This window comes from Ranitomeya imitator, chromosome 1, assembly GCF_032444005.1.
Source record: "Ranitomeya imitator isolate aRanImi1 chromosome 1, aRanImi1.pri, whole genome shotgun sequence".
Taxonomy (NCBI): domain Eukaryota; kingdom Metazoa; phylum Chordata; class Amphibia; order Anura; family Dendrobatidae; genus Ranitomeya; species Ranitomeya imitator.
The window spans coordinates 1,053,230,756-1,053,255,700 of NC_091282.1; the positions used below are offsets into that span (position 1 = coordinate 1,053,230,756).

Consider the following 24,945-nt stretch of genomic DNA (forward strand, 5'->3'; position numbering starts at 1 on the left):
TAAATTTAGTATTTTTTTCTGAAAAGGAGAAATGGTCAACATTTAAAAAAAACAGTGCTTTCAGACCTCAAATAATGCAAAGAAAACAAATTCATAATCATTTAGAAACAACAATACTAATGTTTTAACTCAGGAAGAGTTGAGAAATCAATATTTTGTGGAATAACCATGATTTTTAATCACAGCTTTCATGTGTCTTGGCATGCTTTCCACCAGTCTTTCACACTGCTCCTGGCATAAAAATGTAAGCAGTTCTTCTTTGTTTGATGGCTTGTGACTATCCATCATCCTCTTGATTGCATTCCAGAGGTTTTCAATGGGGTTCAGGTCTGGAGATTGGGCTGCCCATGACAGGGTTTTTATGTGGTGGTCTCTTAATTTTTGCCATATACAGTATATATACATATATATGTGTATATATATATATATATATATATACAGTGGGGCAAAAAAGTATTTAGTCAGTCAGCAATAGTGCAAGTTCCATCCCTTAAAAAGATGAGAGGCGTCTGTAATTTACATCATAGGTAGACCTCAACTATGGGAGACAAACTGAGAAAAAAAAATCCAGAAAATCACATTGTCTGTTTTTTTAACATTTTATTTGCATATTATGGTGGAAAATAAGTATTTGGTCAGAAACAAAATTTCATCTCAATACTTTGTAATATATCCTTTGTTGGCAATGACAGAGGTCAAACGTTTTCTGTAAGTCTTCACAAGGTTGCCACACACTGTTGTTGGTATGTTGGCCCATTCCTCCATGCAGATCTCCTCTAGAGCAGTGATGTTTTTGGCTTTTCGCTTGGCAACACGGACTTTCAACTCCCTCCAAAGGTTTTCTATAGGGTTGAGATCTGGAGACTGGCTAGGCCACTCCAGGACCTTGAAATGCTTCTTACGAAGCCACTCCTTCGTTGCCCTGGCGGTGTGCTTTGGATCATTGTCATGTTGAAAGACCCAGCCACGTTTCATCTTCAATGCCCTTGCTGATGGAAGGAGGTTTGCACTCAAAATCTCACGATACATGGCCCCATTCATTCTTTCATGTACCCGGATCAGTCGTCCTGGCCCCTTTGCAGAGAAACAGCCCCAAAGCATGATGTTTCCACCACCATGCTTTACAGTAGGTATGGTGTTTGATGGATGCAACTCAGTATTCTTTGTCCTCCAAACACGACAAGTTGTGTTTCTACCAAACAGTTCCAGTTTGGTTTCATCAGACCATAGGACATTCTCCCAAAACTCCTCTGGATCATCCAAATGCTCTCTAGCAAACTTCAGATGGGCCCGGACATGTACTGGCTTAAGCAGTGGGACACATCTGGCATTGCAGGATCTGAGTCCATGGTGGCGTAGTGTGTTACTTATGGTAGGCCTTGTTACATTGGTCCCAGCTCTCTGCAGTTCATTCACTAGGTCCCCCCGCGTGGTTCTGGGATTTTTGCTCACCGTTCTTGTGATCATTCTGACCCCACGGGGTGGGATTTTGCGTGGAGCCCCAGATCGAGGGAGATTATCAGTGGTCTTGTATGTCTTCCATTTTCTAATTATTGCTCCCACTGTTGATTTCTTCACTCCAAGCTGGTTGGCTATTGCAGATTCAGTCTTCCCAGCCTGGTGCAGGGCTACAATTTTGTTTCTGGTGTCCTTTGACAGCTCTTTGGTCTTCACCATAGTGGAGTTTGGAGTCAGACTGTTTGAGTGTGTGCACAGGTGTCTTTTTATACTGATAACAAGTTTAAACAGGTGCCATTACTACAGGTAATGAGTGGAGGAAAGAGGAGACTCTTAAAGGAGAAGTTACAGGTCTGTGAGAGCCAGAAATCTTGATTGTTTGTTTCTGACCAAATACTTATTTTCCACCATAATATGCAAATAAAATGTTAAAAAAACAGACAATGTGATTTTCTGGATTTTTTTTTCTCAGTTTGTCTCCCATAGTTGAGGTCTACCTATGATGTAAATTACAGACGCCTCTCATCTTTTTAAGTGGTGGAACTTGCACTATTGCTGACTGACTAAATACTTTTTTGCCCCACTGTATATATGCTCAAAAAAATAAAGGGAACACTTAAACAACAGAATATAACTCCAAGTAAATCAAACTTCCATGAAATGAAACTGTCCACTTAGGAAGCAGAACTGTTTAACAGTCAATTTCACATGCTGTTGTGCAAATGGAATAGAAAAAGGTCCTTGGAGTGCACTCAGCCCTAATAAGGCGAGGTGCTGGCATAATCGACCAATGGTCCCAAATACCAGTGGAAATTTAAATTCACCGCACACTCTATTCGATTTTCATGCAAAATTTAGTATAATTTTATTAATACATAATCTGGGAGCATAACAGAATATTATAGTTTATGCGATCTTACAAACATTTTGGCTCAACCAAAGCCTTTGTCACGTAATCGCTTATTCCAGTTATAAGAGTAGCATGCAGAAAAGGGGAAGAAGGTCCCAGTAGTGTTACACATACACTATTGTAATGTAATCGGCGATCCAAGCAAGGCACGGGAGCACCGCTTCTAATAGCAAACATAACAGATCTACATCTACTGGCCATGAACATCTTCATGCCGGCATTTACATTACAATAGTGTATGTGTAACACTACTGGGACCTTCTTCCCCTTTTCTGCATGCTACTCTTATAACTGGAATAAGCGATTACGTGACAAAGGCTCTGGTTGAGCCAAAACGTTTGTAAGATCACATAAGCTATAATATTCTGTTATGCTCCCAGATTATGTATTAATAAAATGATACTAAATTTTGCATGAAAATCGCATAGAGTGTGCGGTGAATTTAAATTTCCACGTGCAAATGGACTAGACAACAGATGGAAATTATTGGCAATTATCAAGACACCCACAATAAACGAGTGGTTCTGCAGGTGGGGGCCACAGACCATGTCTCCTGGTGTACTAGCCTGTCTCCTGGTAGCGCCTCCAGCCTCTGGACACTACGCTTACATACACAGCAAACCTTCTTGCCACAGCTCACATTGATGTGCCATCCTGGATGAGCTGCACTACCTGAGCCACTTGTGTGGGTTGTAGAGTCCGTCTCATGCTACCACGAGTGTGAAAGCACAACCAACATTCAAAAGTGACCAAAACATCAGCCAGAAAGCAATGGTACTGAGATGCGGTCTGTGGTCCCCACCTGCAGAACCACTCCTTTATTGAGTGTGTCTTGATAATTGCCAATAATTTCCATCTATTGTCTGTTCTGTCTTGATTATCAAACAGTGTTGCTTCCTAAGTGGACAGTTTGATTTCACAGAAGTATGATTTACTTGGAGTTATATTATGTTGTTTAAGTGTTCCCTTTATTTTTTTGAGCAGTGTATGTAACATAGTAACATAGTTAGTAAGGCCGAAAAAAGACATTTGTCCATCCAGTTCAGCCTATATTCCATCATAATAAATCCCCAGATCTACGTCCTTCTACAGAACCTAATTGTATGATACAATATTGTTCTGCTCCAGGAAGACATCCAGGCCTCTCTTGAACCCCTCGACTGAGTTCGCCATCACCACCTCCTCAGGCAAGCAATTCCAGATTCTCACTGCCCTAACAGTAAAGAATCCTCTTCTATGTTGGTGGAAAAACCTTCTCTCCTCCAGACGCAAAGAATGCCCCCTTGTGCCCGTCACCTTCCTTGGTATAAACAGATCCTCAGCGAGATATTTGTATTGTCCCCTTATATACTTATACATGGTTATTAGATCGCCCCTCATTCGTCTTTTTTCTAGACTAAATAATCCTAATTTCGCTAATCTATCTGGGTATTGTAGTTCTCCCATCCCCTTTATTAATTTTGTTGCCCTCCTTTGTACTCTCTCTAGTTCCATTATATCCTTCCTGAGCACCGGTGCCCAAAACTGGACACAGTACTCCATGTGCGGTCTAACTAGGGATTTGTACAGAGGCAGTATAATGCTCTCATCATGTGTATCCAGACCTCTTTTAATGCACCCCATGATCCTGTTTGCCTTGGCAGCTGCTGCCTGGCACTGGCTGCTCCAGGTAAGTTTATCGTTAACTAGGATCCCCAATGTATATATACATTTGTGCTCAAAAGTTTACATACCACTGCAGAATTCTTTCTTTCTTTCTTGTTTTTTTTTTTCAGAGAATATGATCGTTAACATCAAAACTTTTTCTCCACTTATGGTTAGTGGTAGAGTGACACCATTTATTGTCAAACTACTGTGTTTTCTCTTCTTAAATCATAATGACAACCCAAAACATCCAAATGACTCTGATCAAAAGTTCACATACACTGGTGATTTTGGCCTGATAACTCAGAAGTTGACACAAATGGGTTTGAATGGCTACTAACGGTAACATCCTCACCTGTGACCTGTTTGCTTGTAATCAGTGTGTGTGCGCATAAAAGCTGAGCGAGTTTCTGGGATTCAAACAGATTCTTGCATCTTTCATCCAGCCACTGATGTTTCTGGATTGTGAGTCATGGGGAAAGCAAAAGAATTGTCAATAGATCTATGGGAAAAGGTAGTTGAACTGTATAAAACAGCAAAGGGATACAAAAAGTTATCCAAGGAGTTGATAATGCCAGTCAGAAGTGTTCACAGTGTGATTAGAAATGGAAAATCAGGGGTTCTGTAAAAACAAAACCACGGTCTGGTAGACCAACAAAAATGTTGTCCACAACTGCTAGGAATATTGTTTGGGATGCAGAGAAAACCCTAGAAATAACATCAGCTGAAACACAGGACTCTTTGAAAACTAGCAGTGTGGCTGTTTCAAGATGCACAATATGGAGGCACTTGAAGAAAAATGAGCTGCAGGATCAAGTCAATAGTAGAAAGTCATTGCTGGGCAAATGCCACAAAGTATGTCACCTACAGTATGCATAGCAGCACACAGAAACAAGCCTCAAAACTTCCGGAAAAAGGTAATTTGGAGTGATGAGACCAAAATTGAACTTTTTGGCCACAACCATAAATGTTACGTCTGGAGAGAGGTCAACAAAGCCTTTGATGAAAGGAACACCATTACTACTGTAAAATACTGAGGTGGATCTCTGGTGTTTTGGGAATGTGTGAGCTACAAAGGCACAGGAAACTTGGTCAAAGTTAAAGGAAAGATGAATGAAGCATGTTATCAGCAAATACTGGGGGCAAATTTGAACTCATCAGCCCAGAAGCTGTGCATAGGACATACTTGGACGTTCAAACATGACAACGATCCAAAACACAAGGCCACAAGTTGCCCTGTCATTGGCTACAGCAGAACAAAGTGAAGGTTCTGGAGTGGCCATCTCAGTCTCCTGACTTCGATATCATTGAGCCACTCTGGGGAGATCTCAAACGCGCAGCTCATGCTAGACAGCCCAGGAATTTACAGGAACTGGAGGCTTTTTGCCAAGCAGAGTGGGCAACTTTACCATCTGAGAAAATATAGAACCTCATCCACAACTACCACAATAGACTTCAAGCTGTCATTGATGTTAGAGGGGGCCAATACATGGTATTAAGAAATGGGGTATGTTAACTTTTGATCAGGGTCACTTGGATGTTTTGGGTTGTCATTATGATTTAAAAAGAGAAAACACAGTAGTTTGACAATAAATGGCTTCACCTAACCACTAACCATGAATTGAGAAAAAGTTTTGGTGGTATCATTCATATTCTCTGAAAAAAAGGCTTTCAAACGTTCTTTATAGCTATTTTACATCTGGCTTTTAAAATGAAATGCGTTATTTTTAATTAAAACTTATACCTGGCAGAAGAAAAGGCAAACATCCACATTCATTTTGTATATAAGACGACTTGCATTCTTGAAGGCATCCATAAGTGCTGTAGACTTCTTCATATGCTAGTACTAATGCAGGATTGCACTCACCCCAAGGATATTCCTGAGTAATTGTCTGGAATGTGTACAAATGGGTTTTCTAATTTAGTGATTTTCAAAGAAGAGGAAAAGGTAAAACAAACTGAGCCTTAATGTGAATTAATTTAGAAAAGAAGAAGTATCATTTTATCTTTAAGATCAATGTAGAGTTTTACACAAAAGCCTTTAAAATAAATAATAATGATATCCACTCGACATAATAGATATATGGTCTGTCGCCATTTAAAGGTAAATATTTTATGTCAGTTTATTATATGTTCCCCAGTGCGCATTCAGGTATATGAAATAATTTACTTTTAGTTTCTCTGTAATACATGTCATTTTCTTATTTACCAACATTCACAAATCTAACGTTACTTAAGCCCAACATTAGTATGACCTGGATACCTGCCAAAAATATACAGACACTCGCCAAAAACTACCACTTTTGGGCAAGAATTTATTTTATTTGCGGTAATTAAAATGAGCCTGAATGTCATATCTGAAGGTGTATTAAAGGCTGGAGTTACAGTGAGAGCTCCGATTAATCAGATTACGCAAAAGTATAATAATCTTTATATAGCGCTAACATATTCCGCAGTGCTTTACAGTTTTGCACACATTATCATCACTGTCCCCAATGGGGATCACAATCTAAATTCCCTATCAGTATGTCTTTGGAATGTGGGAGGAAACCGGAGTACCCGGAGGAAACCCACGCAAACATGGGGAGAACATACAAACTCTTTGCAGATGTTGTCCTGGGTGGGATTGGAACCCAGGACTACAGCGCTGCAAGGCTGCTGTGCTAACCACTGCGCCACCGTGCTGCCCAAGTATGAAAGGTAACGTGATTAACCAATAAGCTGCTTAAAACAAGAGATGAACAAGCGTGAAACGTGTCATGAATAATGATCAACAGCGATTTTGATAAGATACATAAATAAAATTCAGGTTTGCTGTAATGTAAGTTTCTATAAGAAAACTACAATGACATTTTAGAATATATTTGTCATTTAATTCCATAATGATTACTCCAAAAACATAAAATTGGAGAATTTTCATTCCTTATTTTCTTCAAAAGTAGCAGCAGTGGTTTACTCACTCAAAGATTTTACCCAAATAGATTGGGGTACGTGACAGAAATAAAACATATCTTTGTACTGTATATGCTATTAAAATGCACAAACATGGGAATAATAGGTAAATATCTCCATGTAGATAGATAGAAATAGAGATGAATAGTATATTAGTCCTTAATATGAGGCAAGCGATTGGCTAAACGGGAAGAAACTGGAATTCTTCAGTATTATGGTCAGTCTGCAAAAAAAAATTCTATGAAAAAAGTAGGGTACTCATTGAATATCTATAGATTAACTGCAATATACATAAAAACAGTGTAATAAATGAATCTCAGAGATGAGTCCCAAAGAAAATTGAGTCACTATTAATGATGAGTGAGCGTGCTCAGATATCATGTTATCCAAGTATCTCGGGCATGCTCGAGTAAGACAGCCGCAACACATGGAGGGATTACCTGTTTGTTAGGCAGTCCCCACATATGTTGTGTCTGTCTAACAGCCGTGATTCATGCATCCACAGGGACTTGAACATAATATACGAGCACAGTTGACATACTCGGATAACACCAGAGCATTCTCAGATAGCACGCTCACTCATCACTAGTCACTATACAATAAGCATACAGATGTCACCAAACCTATGGTGCACTGATGACTCATATGGACGTATTTAGTATGACCACAGTGGTGGGTTTATAATAATTAAACAAAATATTAATAAAGTAGAATGTCCTCACCTGTTAGTGGTAGATTGCTGGTGGTCTGGCATTGTGGGTGTCTCAGATAGTACTTTGCAGATATTGTGGGAAAGGCATCTGGTATTGCGCCCATCTTTCCCTATATAATCTGCACTAGTCTGATACCCCTTTTGCTCCCACCCTGACAAGGGCAGCCTACAGCTAATTCCTATATCAGTTGGCCATGCACTCTGCCTTTATGCCGCTTGTTTTCCCGACATGTTTCTTGCAGAGGAGTCATCAGGGAACATGTACACATGGTGTAGTAGGAGTATATACTAAAGTGCTCGTCATAAGAGCCACTCCTATCTCCTCTACCTCTAAGCAAAGCAGTGGGGAGGTTTATGGGCAGGGGTTATATCCCATCACATAATGATTATAATAAGGAACAGGTGATATGAAAGTCAATTGTCCAATAAAAACATTATTAGTAATTACAAAGTCACAAAATTATATACTTGCTGTGACCTAATTAGTTACATATCACTCACCAGTGGGTATAGCGTGTGGTAAGACATGCGGTCTTTAGGTCTATGTGGTGTGCGCTCCTGATGGAACGCAAACAAACTGAAATGAACTGTAAAAACGTAATTTCTGGTAACATAGGGATCGCGTCTTCATGACGTTTCCTCCTCTTCATTGAGCGCACAACCATTTTGGAGTGGGCTATATCATCGCTATGTGGCCAGTAGTGGCTGTGGTTGCAGTTCTTCAACACAAAAAGTAAAACTCATACATTATATAGAGTCATTACGAACAGAGTGATCTATTCCAAGTGTTTATTTCTGTTAATGTTGATGATTATGGCTTACAGTCAATGAAAACCCAAAAGTCATTATCTCAATAAATTAAAATACTTTATAGCACTAGCTTGAAAAATGATTTTAAAATTCGAAATGTGGCCTACTGAAATGTATGTTCTGTAAATGAAGTGGCTTGGAGGCGATCAGCCTGTGGCACTGCTCAGGTGTTATGGAAGCCTAGGTTGCTTTGATAGCAGCCTTCAGCTTGTCTGCATTGTTAGGTCTGGTGTCTCTCTTCTGTCTCTTGACAGTACCCCATAGATTCTCTATGGGGTTTTATGTCAGGCGAATTTGCTGGCCAATCAAGCACAGTGATACTGTGGTTTTTAAAACAGGTATTGGTACTTTTGGCAGTGTGGACAGGTGCCAAGTCCTGCTAGAGAATGAAATTTCCATCTCCAAAAAGCTTGTCAGAAGAGGGAAGCATGAAATGCTCTAAAAAATTTTGGTAGACGGCTGCGTTGACTTTGGTCTTGATAAAAGACAGTAGACCTACACCAGCAGATGACATGGCTCCCCAAACCATGACCGATTGTGGAAACTTCACACTAGACCTCAAGCAGCTTGGATTGTGTGCCTCTCCACTCTTCCTCCAGACTCTTGGACCTTGATTTCCAAATGAAATGCAAAATTTACTTTCATCTGAAAACAACACCTCGGACCACTGAGCAACAGTCCTGTTCTTTTTCTCCTTGGCCCAGGTAAGAAGCTTCTGGCATTGTCTATTGGTCATGAGTGGCTTGACACAAGGAATGCAACACTTGTAGCCCATGTCCTGGATATGTCTGTGTGTAGTGGCTCTTGAAACAATGACTCCAGCAGCAGTCCACTCCTTGTGAATCTCCCCTAAAGTTTTGAATAGCCTTTTGTTAAAGGCTGCGGATATCCCGGTTTGTGCACCTTTTTCTACTACACTTTTTCCTTCCACTCAACTTACCATTAACATGCTTGGATACAGCACTCTGTGAACAGTCAGCTTCTTTAGCAATGACCTTTGGTAGCTTACCCTCCTTGTGGAGTGTGTCAATGACTGCCTTCTGGACATCTGTCAAGTCAGCAGTCTTCCCCATGATGTGGAGCCTACTGAAACAGACTAAAGGACCTTTTTAAATGCTTAGGAAGCCTTTGCAGGTATTTTTTGTTAATTATTCTAATTTAATGAGATAATGACTTTTTGGGTTTTCATTGGCTGTAAGCAATAATCATTAACATTAACAGAAATAAACACGTGAGCTAGATCACTCTGTTTGTAATGACTCTATATAATATATGAGTTTCACTTTTTGTTTTGAAGAACTGAAATAAATTAAGTTTTTGATGATAATCTGATTTTGTGAGAAGCACCTGTACGTAAGGCCAAAGTTTTGAAGGGCAGTGGAAACCCTATGTAAAAATACCCAACAGAATGAGAAAAACTGGAGTGCTGAAAGAACAAATTAGGGCTATCTCAAGTCATGCATTGATAATAACCATACTTTTTATAACAAAAATTCATCTAGGTGTTTTCAACAGTTTTCAGGCATAAACATATTGAAATATTATTTTTTGGAACTTTTGGTGCATCTACCCAAGTTTCAGCCATAATGAATTGAATTTGAGCAGGATTTGGCATGATAGCATCCATCCAGCAAAGTAATCAAAATTAACGACACTTAAATTACACCAGATATTTGCTTCAATCCCTGATTGGAGTAAGATTTCTGGCTGAGGTTCACAGTGTATGAAAGATGTGCCTAATACTTTAAGTGACGTGAATCTCTTAAAGGGACACTGTCACCTGAATTTGGAGGGAACAATCTTCAGCCATGGAGGCGGGGTTTTCGGGTGTTTGATACACCCTTTCCTTACCCGCTGGCTGCATGCTGGCTGCAATATTGGATTGAAGTTCATTCTCTGTCCTCCGTAGTACATGCCTGCACAAGGCTGCTTGCAGCGTTCGAGGTACGTCACTCAAATGATGGCACATCGCTAGCGCACGCCCATTGCGGGCGTGCGTCAGCGATGCGTTCGCCATTGCAAGCAATGGCAGCGTTAACGGACTATATTACACCACGTTATGCCGCGGTGTAACGTAGTCCGTTTAACGGGTTCACACAACACAGTGTGAACCTAGCCTTACTTTGACTGCAGCCAGACATAAAAAAAACAATATAAATCGAGTACCGCTGTAATTGCACTGACCCAAATAATAAAGTCATCTAATCAGTTGTACTGCAGGAGCAATGGCATAAAAATTAAATAAAACCAATTCTTCACCTGCTGTTGTTTTTTTCATTCTGCCTCCCAAAGATCGCAGTAAGGCCGGCGTCACACTGGCGTTTAAAACGGCCGAGTGCAATGCGATAAAACATCGCATTGCACTCGGACCAATGTTAACATATGGGGCCGCTCCCAGCAGCCGACTTTTTGACGCCCGTTTTCCTCGGTCCGAGACAATCGCAGCATGCTGCGATTGTTACCGATTATCGGATCGGACTCGCCAATGCAAGTCTATGGATGCGAGGAAAAATCGGATTACAAACGGACCACAAGTGTGACTTGCGATTAAATCGCCAGACTTCGCCAGGTGACAGGAAATTGCATCAGGCATTGCCAGGAAGCTTTGGCATGCTAATTACACTGGGAGAGTTAAAAAAAACCAGGAACAACGCCTCCACGGATTCCTACAAGCATGTCGACGCTAATTAATGTCGAGATGCTTATAGTTCTGGTCCAAGAGAGACCAGAACTATGGGACCAGAGAGATGCCCACTGTGCCGACCGGGCATGCAAGGAGGCAGCGTGGAGAAGAATATGTTGCCAAATGTTCCCAGATTATGCAGACAGATCTCGGGAGGACCAGGAGAGAATTAGTAAGTACACTAATGTATTTTTTTGGGGTTTTGTCAACACAGTAAAATGTGCATTTTTGTAGTTTGAGCGAGGGGGGGGGAATTTAGCAAAAGTGTCCTCCTTGTCAGATAACCAGCTTTTTCAAAGTATTACGGCACATTGTTATGTGTGAATGTTTACCCCCTAAATTTTGGGCCGCAATGTATGTTGTCCCCATTACTTTGCTATGCATTAATTACCACATTTTTCACTCAAAAATTTTAACATTTCTTGTTGATGTTTGGCCCCTATCTTAGCCAGTATATAGGTGAATAAAAACATCATCATTGTAGTTACTTTCCTTTTCAAGTATGTTCTGATGAAGGTCCTTTTCCACCCTTTTTTTTTTTGGTGGTTTAATCAATTAATTAATTGTTTTTTATTGTTTGCAAAGTCAATTTTTTTATGGTCTGAACATACCATATTTTTGTTTTCAAAACTTGTGTTTTGTGTTACATTTAAGTGAATGATGTGACAAGGCGTTGGCGTAGCTGTAGGGATTCATATAGGAGGGAGAGACAGCTGCGGAGCCGGAGTGGTGCGGATGGAACCACCAAGAGGAAATACCTCTACTTTGACAGGCTGAATTTCCTAGCTCCGGTGATGGATCTGAGACCGTAAGTGAATTTTATTATTCTGTTTTTGTTTTATATTGGTGATTGAATTTATTTAATTTATATGATTTAATTTCTAAATATAGCACTGAGTCAAACCTGACAGAGAGGGAGACAGGTACCGAATCAGAGGTGCAAATTGATCCAGTGGGTGATGATGATGAACAGGCTGGTCCTTCCTCATCACTTTCCAGAAGCACCCAATCAGCACCACCACCACCACTACCACCACCGGAATCAGAAAGCCAGGCTGCACATCCCGATGAACAGGCCATCAGTAGCAGCCCCACCATGCCTCTGGCTGCCTCTCCCCAGGCTTCTGGCATCCCACGGCGAGCGCGGCGAAGAAGAGAAGGAGCAGGGTCTGTCACAAGGACTCAGGTGGACAGAGGTGTTTTGGATTACTTGTCATCAGTGACTCGTGATGATGGGGAGGAGGCATATGGACGCAGTCTGGCACAGTATCTCAGGGCTATTCCCCGTGAGTTCCGGTTGCGTACAAGAGGGGCTATACAAATAGTCCTAGATGCCAGTACCCCACCCAATAATCCCAGGCCTGTTTTTTCTTTTTTAGAAAGGTGGCAGCTTACAAATGATAATCCAATAGAGTCACATGTAAGCCATCAAGTGCAAGGTGAATCAGCCTCTCATCCTCCACAAGCTCCTCCTCCTACTCAAGCACGGATGCCTACACCTCCGCCACAGCTAGCACCACTCACAAATGTGCCTCATCAAGGCCAATATATGGGCCATAGTGCACATGCCCAATATGGCCACTTGAACATACCCAATGTTGTTGGCTGGCCACAACATGGGTATGGGCGACATGGCCATATTGGGGGATATAGTCAGTTTGGTCAGCCCTACACTCAGGACAACCCTCAACATTTACAAAATTTACAATACCAAAACCCACAACTGGATCCTGGAAGGTTCCAACAGAATCCAGGTCTGTCTGCCACCACACATGCTGACACTGAGGTTGGCCAGCAACCTAGGCAAGCAACCCAATCTGGACCACCGCCTTCTCCACCCCCGACCTACCATCATTTGTAGTCATCAAGGGGACGATGGGGAGGGAGGGTCCTAGGGCAGGGAAGTAACTATGCTGATTCTAGGAACAGCAACATATCATTGTTTAGACATACAATAACGTAATGATAAGCCGCTCCTCTCAAGAAATAGGTTTGTGCATTCTGGTGTCCGGAAACGTGACCTCAGGGTGCCCAATATCACCAAAAAATAACAAAAAACAAGGCCCATCCAAGAATATGGCAAATAATTGTCAGGATGGCTACGCAGACATGATTCTAGATGGGGGAAATGTCCTTTTAGTTAGCCTTTGCCTCAAAAGTGGATGGACCAACATTCTTGCTCCTCCTTCGCGGATCCACAATCACAGGGTATGCCTCTCAAAAACGTCGGAAGAAAACAAAATTGAAAAGCACGCGCTCAGTGGTGGTTCAATGCCAGTCTATCTGTCATGTTTGTCACAAAGCACAACTAACACAAAACAAGCAACAAATGTTGGGTAAAGTTGGTAGCCTCACAATAAATAGGTGTCTGGCTGCTTTTTTTAATTTATTACAGGCCTAAAAACCGTTATTTGTCCATTTTGCTAGCCGCCGACAAAATATCGCCAGACGGATGTCAAACGGATTTCGAACGGACGCTCACATGCGAGGAAATCGCATCCTCGCATTACAATCGGATTACAGACGGATCAGTGTTTAGGAAACATTTGTGCGATTCTCGTCCGTATAAAACGGACCGATTTTTTAGACATTGTGTGTGACGCCGGCCTAAGACTGTGTGCACACGTTGCAGATTTTTAGTGTTTTTTTCACATTTTTTCGCTATAAAAATGCAAAAAAACCATACATTATGCATCCCATCAATTAGAATGCATTCCGCAATTTTTGTGCACATGATGCGTTTTTTTCCGTGAAAAAAACGCATCGCGGTAAAAAACGCAGCATGTTCATTAATTTGGCGGATATTTTGCGGATTTCCCAATATATTATTGCATTGGGAACCTCTGGAAAAATCAGCAAAAAACACACCAAAAACGCGGTAAAAACGTGGTAAAATCGTGGTAAAAACGAATGCGGATTTCTTGCAGAAAATGTCCGGTTTTGCACAGGAAATTTCTGCAAGAAATCCTAAACGTGTGCACATAGCCTAAGGCTCGGCATACATTTATTCTGTGCTCTATGCTCAGAACATATACCGGGAATTCCATGTAAATCTCTAAAACACGTGATTCAGATGGAGCCTCTGGCGGAAGATTCCCTATAATGAGGCAGATGGGGACACTGTGGGCGGGGTCCCTCTTTTTAAACCTGCATAAAAGTGTGGTCATCTACAATTTTGTGCACTTCTAAAAAGTAGGACAACACTGAACAGAGGCCTAATGGAGTTCAAAGTAACTCTGCTGCCTCAATATAGTGAAAAGATCCCTGAGGGGTTTCATCTGAATCACGTGACTCGGAGATTCAGATGGAAACCCAGACATCCTCAGCGCAGAAAATAGGATATACGTGATGTTATGTAAAATGTTCCCAACAAAAGCTTCAAATCTATCCACAAAAAGCAAGTCCCCATTTAGGTTTGTCATCTGTTAACAGAAATATATCGGGCTTCCACGTTACTAGTAGTTCAAAAATTCTGGAAAAGAATTCTGAGCTCACAAATACTAATGCCTCCTCCCATGTTTGGCATTTCTGTAGCGATGAAAGCCCACCTAATTTAAGGGTGCATGTCTCCAGAAGCACGAGCTGGGCATCATGCACTAGACACTACAACATACGGTCACTATATTGTCACTCAGAAACATCCACTGCTGCTTCTTTCTGAAAACCACCCATGGAGTCAAATCCTCATTACACCTGCAGATCAATTCCCAAAGGGGTATGTTTCCAATATAGGGTCACTTTAGGAGGGTATTCTTCTCTTCTAGCACTTAAGGATCTGTATATGGTGTCTGCAAACTATTCTAGGAAAATCTGTGCTCCAGGAGGCAAATAGTAAAAATGTAATTACCGTATATACTCGAGTGTAAGCCGAGATTTTCAGCCCAAATTTTTGGGCTGAAAGTGCCCCTCTCCGCTTATACTCGAGTCACGGTCGGCGGGTGAGGGGGGGAGAGGTCTGAGGCATACTTACCTGCTCCTGGTGCTCCTGGCGCTCCCCCTGCCCGTCCCACGGTCTTCGGTGCTGCAGCTCTTCCCCTGTTCAGCGGTCACGTGGTACCGCTCTTTAAACTTATGAATATGGACTCCACTCCCATAGGGGTGGAGCCGTCATTCCTCTAATGAGCGGTGCCAGTGACCGCTGACAGAGGAAGAAGCTGCGGCACCCGAAGACCAGCTGTCTGGGGGAAGGAGCGGGACGCCGGGAGCAGGTAAGTATTACATATTCACCTGTCCACGTTCCACACGCCGGGCGCCGCTCCATCTTCCCGTCCTCTGGCTCTGACTGTGCAGGTCAGAGGGCGCGATGACGTATAGTGTGCGCGGCGCCCTCTGCCTGAACAATCAGTGTGGAGAGACGCCGGGACGGGACGCTGAGGAGCTGCAAGCAAGAGAGGTGAGTATGGAATTTTTTTTTATTGCAGCAGCCGCAGCATTATATATACCGGTAGCACAGTTTTCTATGGCACATCTATGGGGCAATAATGAACGGTGCAGAGCACTATATGGCAGAGCTTTCTATGGCACATCTATGGGGCAATAATGAACGGTGCAGAGCACTATATGGCAGAGCTTTCTATGGCACATCTATGGGGCAATAATGAACGGTGCAGAACACTATATGGCAGAGCTTTCTATGGCACATCTATGGGGCCATAATGAACGGTGCAGAGCACTATATGGCAGAGCTTTCTATGGCACATCTATGGGACCATAATGAACGGTGCAGAGCACTATATGGCAGAGCTTTCTATGGCACATCTATGGGACCATAATGAATGGTGCAGAGCACTATATGGCAGAGCTTTCTAAGGCACATCTATGGGGCAATAATGAACGGTGCAGAGCACTATATGGCAGAGTTTTCTATGGCACATCTATGGGGCAATAATGAATGGTGCAGAGCACTATATGGCAGAGCTTTCTATGGCACATCTATGGGGCAATAATGAACGGTGCAGAGCACTATATGGCAGAGCTTTCTGTGGCACATCTATGGGGCAATAATGAATGGTGCAGAGCACTATATGGCACAGCTTTATATGGCACATCTATGGGGCAATAATGAACGGTGCAGAGCACTATATATGGCACAGCTTTATATGGAGCATCTATGGGGCAATAATGAACAATATGGAGCATTATATGTGGCACAGCTTTATATGGAGCATCTATGGGGCAATAATGAACAGTATGGAGCATTATATGTGGCACAGCTTTATACAGAGCATCTATGGGGCAATAATGAACAGTATGCAGCATTATATGTGGCAGAGCTTTCTATGGCACATCTATGGGGCAATAATGAACGGTATGGATCATCTATATGGCACAGCTTTATATAGCACATCTATGAGTCAATAATGAACGGTGCAGAGCACTATATATGGCACAGCTTTATATGGAGCATCTATGGGGCAATAATGAACAATATGGAGCATTATATGTGGCACAGCTTTATATGGAGCATCTATGGGGCAATAATGAACAGTATGGAGCATTATATGTGGCACAGCTTTATAAAGAGCATCTATGGGGCAATAATGAACTGTATGCAGCATTATATGTGGCACAGCTTTATATGGAGCATCTTATGGGGAAATAATGAACGGTATGGAGCATCTATTTTTATTTTTGAAATTCACCGGTAGCTGCTGCATTTCCCACCCTAGGCTTATACTCGAGTCAATAAGTTTTCCCAGTTTTTTGTGGCAAAATTAGGGGGGTCGGCTTATACTCGGGTCGGCTTATACTTGAGTATATATGGTATTCTTTCTTCATCACCCAATTGTATGAAATTCTGTGAGGCACAAGGTGCTCACCACACATCTAGATAAATTCATTGAGCAGTCTAGTTTGCAAAATGGGGTCACTTTTGTTTTTTTTTCATCATGGCGCATTTGGAGAGCACTTCAGGGGTTTTCCAAATGCACCATGATTTCCTCAGACCATTCCATCAAGGTCTGTATTTCAAAAAGTCATTCCTCCTTTTCCGAGCCCATCTGTGTGCCCAAACAGTAGTTTTCCCCATCATATGGGGTATTGCTGTACTCAGGCAAAATTGCACAACAAATGTTGGGGTACATTTTCTTCTGTTACACTTGTGAAATAAAAAAAAATTCAAATTCAAATAACATTTTTATGGGAAATATTTGATTTTTTATTTTCATGTCTCAATGTTATAAACGTCTGTGAAGCACCTGAGGGTTCAAGGTGCTCAGCACACATCTAGATAAATTATTTGAAGGGTCTACTTTCCAAAATGGGTTCACTTGTGGGGGATTTCCACTGTTAAGGCACATCAGGGGCTCTCCAAACGCAACATGGAGTTGGCTCTTGATTCCACCTGGTTTTGTGGTAAAAAAGTCAAATGATGCTACTTTTATTCTGAGCCCTGCCATGCACCCAAACAGTATTTTCCCCCACATATGGCGTATTGGCGTACTCAGCAGTGGAGATGGGTGGACATTTGGATGTTCAGGCCGGGCAAGTTTGGCCAAATAGTTAAAAAATGTTCAGGTTCGGGTACCAGACTTGAATGGGGTGTCCGAACACAGCTATGACTGGAGGTAAAAAGCTTACCCAGTGTTCGGGGGGCCAAACTCGAACAATAACACAGACTTCCTGGTGAAGTATGTGTTCGGTAGGCGTTCGATACAGATGCTGAACTTTACTGTTCGGGTTTGCCTATCTCTACTCAGCAGAAATTGCACACCATATTTTGGGGTCCAATTTATCTTGTTACCTTTGTGAAAACAAAATAAATTGGGGCTAAATTAACATTTTTGTGAAATAAAGTAAAATGTTCATTTTTTCTTCCACATTGCTTTAATTCATGAATAAAGCACATAAGGAATTAGTAAACTTCTTGAATGTAGTTTTGAGCATTTTGCGGTATATAGTTTTTAGAAAGGTTTATGTTTTGGTTATTTTCTGTCATATAGGCCCCCCAAAGTCACTTAAAATGTGATGTGGTCTTTAGAAAAATGGTTTTGTAAATTTTGTTGGAAAAATGTGAAATTGATGACCAACTTTTAACCTTTCTAACTTCCAAAAAGAAAAAAAAAAGTTTAAAAATTGATGCAGGTGTAGAAGTAGACATGTGGTAAATGTTATTTATTAACTATTTTGACTGACATAAGTCTTTGTTTTCAGGGAATAAGAATTCAGAGTTTGAAAATTGAGACATTTTCAAAAGTTCCTCCAAATTTCCAATTTTTTCACAAATAAACGCAAGTCATATTGAACAAATTTTATTACTGTCATGAAGTACAGTATGTCATGAAGAAACGTCTTAGAATCACTGGGATCCGTTGAAGCGTTAATACCTCATAAATTAACGCTGGTCAGAATTGTAAAGCTTGGTCTGGTTATGGAAGGGAAAAATGGCTGGGGGGTGGGGAGGGGGTTTATATCCCAAAGAGAAACAGTTTTCAAACTGGTAAAAGCGCATGCATGATAAAACTAGAAAATGTGTCTGGCCATGAACGGGGATAAATGGACAGTCATGAACTGGTTAATTAAATGAGTGTTTGTAATTTGTAAATATTTATCTAATGTTTCGAAAATAACGGAAGAACTTGTATTGCATTAGTCACAGAAACCGGCTTTATAATTAGGTTTGACAGAAACCAGGAGCTGCCTTAACATATCTGAATCCCTAAGGGTCATCACTATGTTCTACAAAGCTATGCTAATATCTGGAAGATGACATTTATTGGCTTTATAGCCTGCTGGCTTTCAGTGGGGTCCGCGGTTTGTTTTTAAGAACATAGTACATTATGTATGTAAATCTAATTAGAGGAAAGACTATGCATGCACTTAGGAAACCTTCTTGCTGTTAAATCGTCTTCTGAATCATTTATTTGCATAATAAAATATACCATATTTGCCTCCAGCTTCCATTCTTTTAAATATGTAAATACCTTGAAATGTCTTATAGAAGCGTGAGCGTGCATCCCTGCAGGACAGTGTAGACCCAAGCCATCAAATCTGGGAGGAATCTTTGGAGAGTGTATCACAAATATTATCCCAGCATCCACGTACCCCAGCGACGGATCATCAGTAAATTCTGTCTGGTTTAAAAGAACCATACATATTAATTATAAAGAGATGTGTATTAAACGTTGTAGTCAACGTACCAAAAGGTATATACTGTATATGATAGATAACAACAAGGCTTGAAAAAGGATTCTTATATCCGAAACGTTGCCACGCCTGCTCAGGCAATAAAGTCCACTTTTTTCTATTATTTCTTGTGCTGCTTTTCTTTTTTTGATATTATAGATAACAACTAGAAAGATGAAGAATACATCCATGTGAAAATGAAACATCTTCGAAGCTGGTAGTATTTTACAGGACCTCTACTGTTACTCTAAAGAAACAGTAACAGAATCATCAACAATACTACAAGGTAATACTAAAAGCATGATGTCAAGGATAGGGAAATGAATGGCATATCCGTCCACAATGTGTAAAAATTTGTTCATGCTTTATTAAAGGTTCATTAAAAACACGGAATCCAAAAAATATATATATAAACCTGACAATACATTTGCACAAAGTTAGGCAAATATTATTTTTTTGGGTAATAAAGCTGTAAAGTAAAAAAAATGGGGCAAAATATGAAGGGATCTGAAAATTCTATAGGACAGAGTTTTAGAGGGCCTCAAAAGCAACAAAAATATCACATTCCGTACATACTGGAGTATAAGTCAACCTTGAGTATAAGCCGAGGAACCTAATTTTTCTACGAAAAACTGGGAAAACTTATTGACTTGAGTATAAGCTGGGTATGCATTGTCCCCTCATCCCTATCCTGGTATGCATGGCTCCCCATCCCCATCCTTGTATGCATGGCTCCCCATCCCCATATGCATAGCTCCCCATCCCTGCCCTTGTATGTATGGCTCCCCGTCCCTGTCATTGTATCCATGGCTCCTCATTCCCTATCCTTGTATGCATGCTTCCTATAAAAAAAAACACATCCTACTTACATTTCCTGCGCGCCCTCGCTGCATCTCGTTCCGGCGTCAGCAGCTCTTTCGGCTGAGTGATCACATGTCCCTACTCATTAAAGTAATGAATATTTATTCCACACCTATGGGAGTGGAGAGGGGTGAATATTCATTACCCTAATGAGCGGGGGACACCTGGTTGCTTGGCTGGAAAACTGGCACCAGAAGGAGATGCAGCGAGGGCACGCAGAGAAGGTAAGTAGGATGTGTGCTGGAAGCTGGCGGCTGCGGCTGTAACTACTGTGTGCATGCTATAATAGAAATGAATATTCACTGCCAGCGCAGTGAATATTAATTTCTCTTTAGCACAGTTACATAGTTATATAAGTTTATATAATTTATACAATGTGATTTTCTGGATTTTATTTTTGATATTCTAAATCTCAATGTTAAAATTAACCTACCCTTAAAATTATAGACTGTTCATGCCTTTATCAGTGGGCAAACTTACAAAATCAGCAAGGGATCAAAGACTTATTCCCCCCACTGTATATAATATACCATTACTTAATGTCTCTGCTTGCCCACGCGTTGGAACTACTGCCTGGGGCACTCTCTCTTTGCCCTGCTTTCCTTCTCACCACTGCTCCATCAGTTGACTGTCAGATAACTCTGCAACATCCCGCTAGCCTTTCTGTCCCAGACCTCGCCTCAAGAGGATCACTCACTCCATCTAAGACTTTTCCTTGTCTCCACTCTAGATCACGCTATCTGTTGCCTCACTTTAGTGACACCCAATTCATACAGCACTGCTGTCTAATCAGACCACTGGCAGAAACAGACAGAAAAGGGCCCCTGTGCAAGAACAATATATGGGCCCTTTGCAGGACAAGAGCTCCTAAAAATGCAAAATAACATCTGCTTTGGAGGTACAAATGGGCCCACTTAACTCTTAGGCGCCTGTGCAGCTGCACAGGTTACACCAATGATATTGCCACCTTTTACTCAGACCAAAAGGTCTGCTCTTGCTGCAATCTAGACCCTATCTGCCTCCCTGACAAGAAACTCCTTCTGTCCATTCACTTTAGGCCCTCCTACTCTGGGCTCGTCTCAACTATTAACCTTGTAGGCTACCTAGTGCTGGGAAGAACACAACCTATCATTATCAATACAGCTTATTATGCATTCAAATGTCATAACGCAATGCAACAATAAGCATGTTTTTAGAGGGAATGTGGGCAACACCTCCACCTCCTTACACATGCCCCAAAGATTGCTGTGCAGTGACCTCTGGGACCCTACAGCCAGAACTTCCAGCTGCAAGTAGGTGCAAGAGCATGAGCAGTGAACTCTGGGGCCTGCTCATAGCTGGAAGCCCTGACCTAGAGTGAATGGCAAGCTGTAGATGTGACACAATGGAGGCATGAATGACCAAACAGTAGAAAGTGGCAGCCAGACAGGAGAGCAGTGAGGCAAGTATGGTTTTTTTAACCTTTTGCCAGTCTTCTCCTGTAGCGAATTACCAAAAATTTGTTTTCTCCAAAACGCAGATTTTTTAAAAAATTCCAATAGAATGAAATACCACCCAAACAAATTTGTCCATCTATACTTCTAGGAGAACTCGGAGTGTTATACAAATATTGTTGGGCCAGTTAGAGGCTTTTCTGTATTGCAAACGGACGCAGAGAGAAAATCAAAATTTGTTGAAAAAATGATGCAAAGCTGGAGAATTAGAAAAGATCTGCCCAACTCTATTGGAATACATTCACATGTAGCAAATACACTGCAGAATTTACAAGTACATTACCAGTAAAGAGGATCTTGTTTTACTAAATTTCATCCACATTCTGCAACTGCATTTCTTATACAGATCTGTTAAGAAATATATCCACATGGGACATAAATTGGGCAAAAATAAAACTACACATCATTTGGTCTGGATCTTGCTGGAAATTTGCAAAGGGTAACATTTGCTGAAAATATCTGAACATAAATTGACTGGTGAGCAATTTTAAATTCGCACCACAGGACACTGTTCTTTGCGGAATATTTATGCAGATTTGGAAAAGTCTGCCTCAAGTGAGTTTATAGTTAATGTTTAATATTGGACGGTTGTAAAGAGATGTTTGTCTTCAATTACTGAAGTTATTGTATTACCTGCTTTATATCAAATAGTACACTTAATCCTCTTCCAGAACTACTGACCCTTTTATGTGGTTTGGCGGGATCTTGATTAAAAGTGTAACAGTTTCCATATTCTGTGAAAACATGTTTAAAATCCTTAAAGGGAATAAATAGATAATGAGAAACTTAGTCAATAAAATAAACTATTTAAACATAAAGAACAAATGCAGCATACTCTTTAACAGAACTTTAAGCAATGATGTTTGTTATTTGCTGAATACATTTATTAATTAACTTCAGTAAGTTCACACATAACGTTTTTGCTTTGAAAAAAATACAGCATTTTACTGTACCAGCAAATCTAATAAGATTTCTGACGTTTTATGCATATGCTGATTATTTTTTTATTTTGCGCATCTGAAGCAGTTTCAAGTATGCAGCAAGTCAATTCTTTCAGCATTTTTCACCCATTCAAATGAATGGAGAAAAAAATCTCATAAAAAACGCATGCAAAAGTGTGACAAAAATCATGCGCATTTCATGCGGAGGTTAACAGAAATGTCTGCTGTAGATATTTAATGTGTGCACACACTGTGATGTATCCTTACTGCATGTAGGTATTCACAATTAACCCCATAGGGAGGGGATGCAGTCAATTTTTGGTTTTGCTGTTTTATTTTTTTTAATTTTTTTCAAATAGCCATAACTTTTTAATTTTCTACCCACATATCCGTTTGACTGATTGTTTCTTACAGGATGGGTTATAGTTTTAAAGGAAAACATTCATTTTACAACGTGGAGTGAAATGATGAAGAAAAAAAAAAGCAATTCCATCATTATTTTTTGGGTTTTCAGTTAGCAGCGTTAATTGTGCAGCAAAAATTACCTGGAAATATGATAATCCAGGTAAGTAAGATTACAGAGATACATGTAGGGTTTTTTTTTTACTATTTTAATGGCTTAACAAAAAAATCTGAATTTACGACGTACATGCATGTTTTTTCTTCAAGCAGCACAGACGACAAGGGCCAATATAAGTCTATGAGTCCATGAAAAAGAGCTACAGCACATGGATGTCATCCGTGTGCCATCTGTGTGCTGGACGTGTTTAACATTAGTAGAGGAGAAGCTATGTAATTTCATTCTATCTTTATCCATACTGGAAAAACACTGATGACACCGGTACTGTTTTTTCTGGTACTGGCTTTATACGGATGTGGGAAGGGGCCTTAGGCCGGGGTCACACTTGCGAGTGTAATGCGAGAAACTCGCGTGTGTCTCTCGCCTCAATACCCGGCACTGCCGCCTGGCTCAGGACCGGAGTGTGTGGCTACATGCAGCCGCACGCTCCAGTCCCGAGTGCCGTCAGCAGTGCCAGGTATTGAGGCGAGAGACTCGCGCAAGTTTCTCGCATTGTACTCACAAGAGTGACCCCGGCCTTAAACAGAGTCTGTCAGCACAGAATGACTGACAAACCAAGTAGAGGAGCTCAGATACAGCCAGGCTCGGACCAGCCCACAGGAGAACAGGAGAATCCTCCGGAGGGCCCCTTGCAGTAGTGGGCCACCACCCTCTTATATGAGCAGTTCTTGGCACAATTCACTTGATTCACTATGTACAGACAAAGGCAGCATCTTTATTTTTATTGCTATAGAAATTTGTGATTGCGGACAATATCACATTTGCATGTAGCTGAAAAGTGGAGCCCTGGAGTTGATGTTACTGGTGGGCCCTTGGCATCACAGTCCGACACTAGATACAGCTATGATAAAAATCTCACGTACTGGCCCGACATCTCTCCTGACAGGAGCATAGCAGCATAATGTATTCCTATGCAGCTGTCACGCTCAGGTAAGGAGTCCATTTTTCAATTCGATCCGCGCACCAGAAATGCGTCTGTCTGTCTGTCCCCTACTTGTTAACCCTCACATTGTAAAATCAGCTTTAATGTGTAGACTATTACTGAATCAAAATGTAATATGGTAGTCATAAATTAGACTGCTAAGTTATGATTGGCAAATTAGTTTTTGCAAATAATCATGTATATGTGAAGATCTGTCCTTCATTATAAACTACTGGAAGAAATGAAAGAAACTTTACCTCTGGGTAGCATGGAATGCCAAAAAAATTACACTTTAATAATGTCCTGTTATTGATATAAAATCCATGGTTTTTGGTGAAGTCCTTAATGCTGAAATTTTGGTTAAGTTGCAAAAAATCTATTACTTCCTGTAAACTGTCAAAATTTTCCTCGGTATTCGAAAAATAAAGAACTGTAGACACAATGTTCCACATTAAAAATGCAACACTCAGATTATTAACAGCATTGGTTTGGTACCTAAAAAACGAAGAAGATACTGATTGTGAGACATTGGCAAGGAAAGCAATGGGAATTACTATAAATCCCCAAGATTCCTCTTAGACCTCATTCACACATCAATATTTTTGATCAGTATTTCATCAGTATTTGTATGCCAAAACCATGAATGTCTCCAAAGCACAGAACAGGTGTCAATCTTTCAATTCGTTTTTCTCTGTAGGTTACTCTCGTAACTTTGGTTTATAAACACTGATGCAAAATACTGAAGTGTGAATAAGGACTTAAGCTTTATTCGCACATAAGTGTGATGTGTCCTTAGGATGTCCTTTTTTTCAGGCAGCACACTGACACGTAGAGCTTCATGTAATGACGGTTTCA

General features: G+C 40.9%; 1 protein-coding gene across 1 annotated transcript in view; it reads right to left on the reverse strand.

Moving 5' to 3' along the window:
* The window catches only part of ASIC5 (acid sensing ion channel subunit family member 5), a 71,558-nt gene that overhangs the window by 32,561 nt on the left and 14,052 nt on the right, over positions 1-24,945 (reverse strand). The window contains exons 3-6 of the mRNA XM_069743846.1: positions 24,348-24,585; positions 22,281-22,403; positions 19,092-19,241; positions 5,757-5,904 (exon numbers count right to left, since the gene is read on the reverse strand). Of these exons, the coding sequence (XP_069599947.1) occupies positions 5,757-5,904; positions 19,092-19,241; positions 22,281-22,403; positions 24,348-24,585 (659 nt within the window). The remainder of the gene's footprint in view (positions 1-5,756; positions 5,905-19,091; positions 19,242-22,280; positions 22,404-24,347; positions 24,586-24,945) is intronic.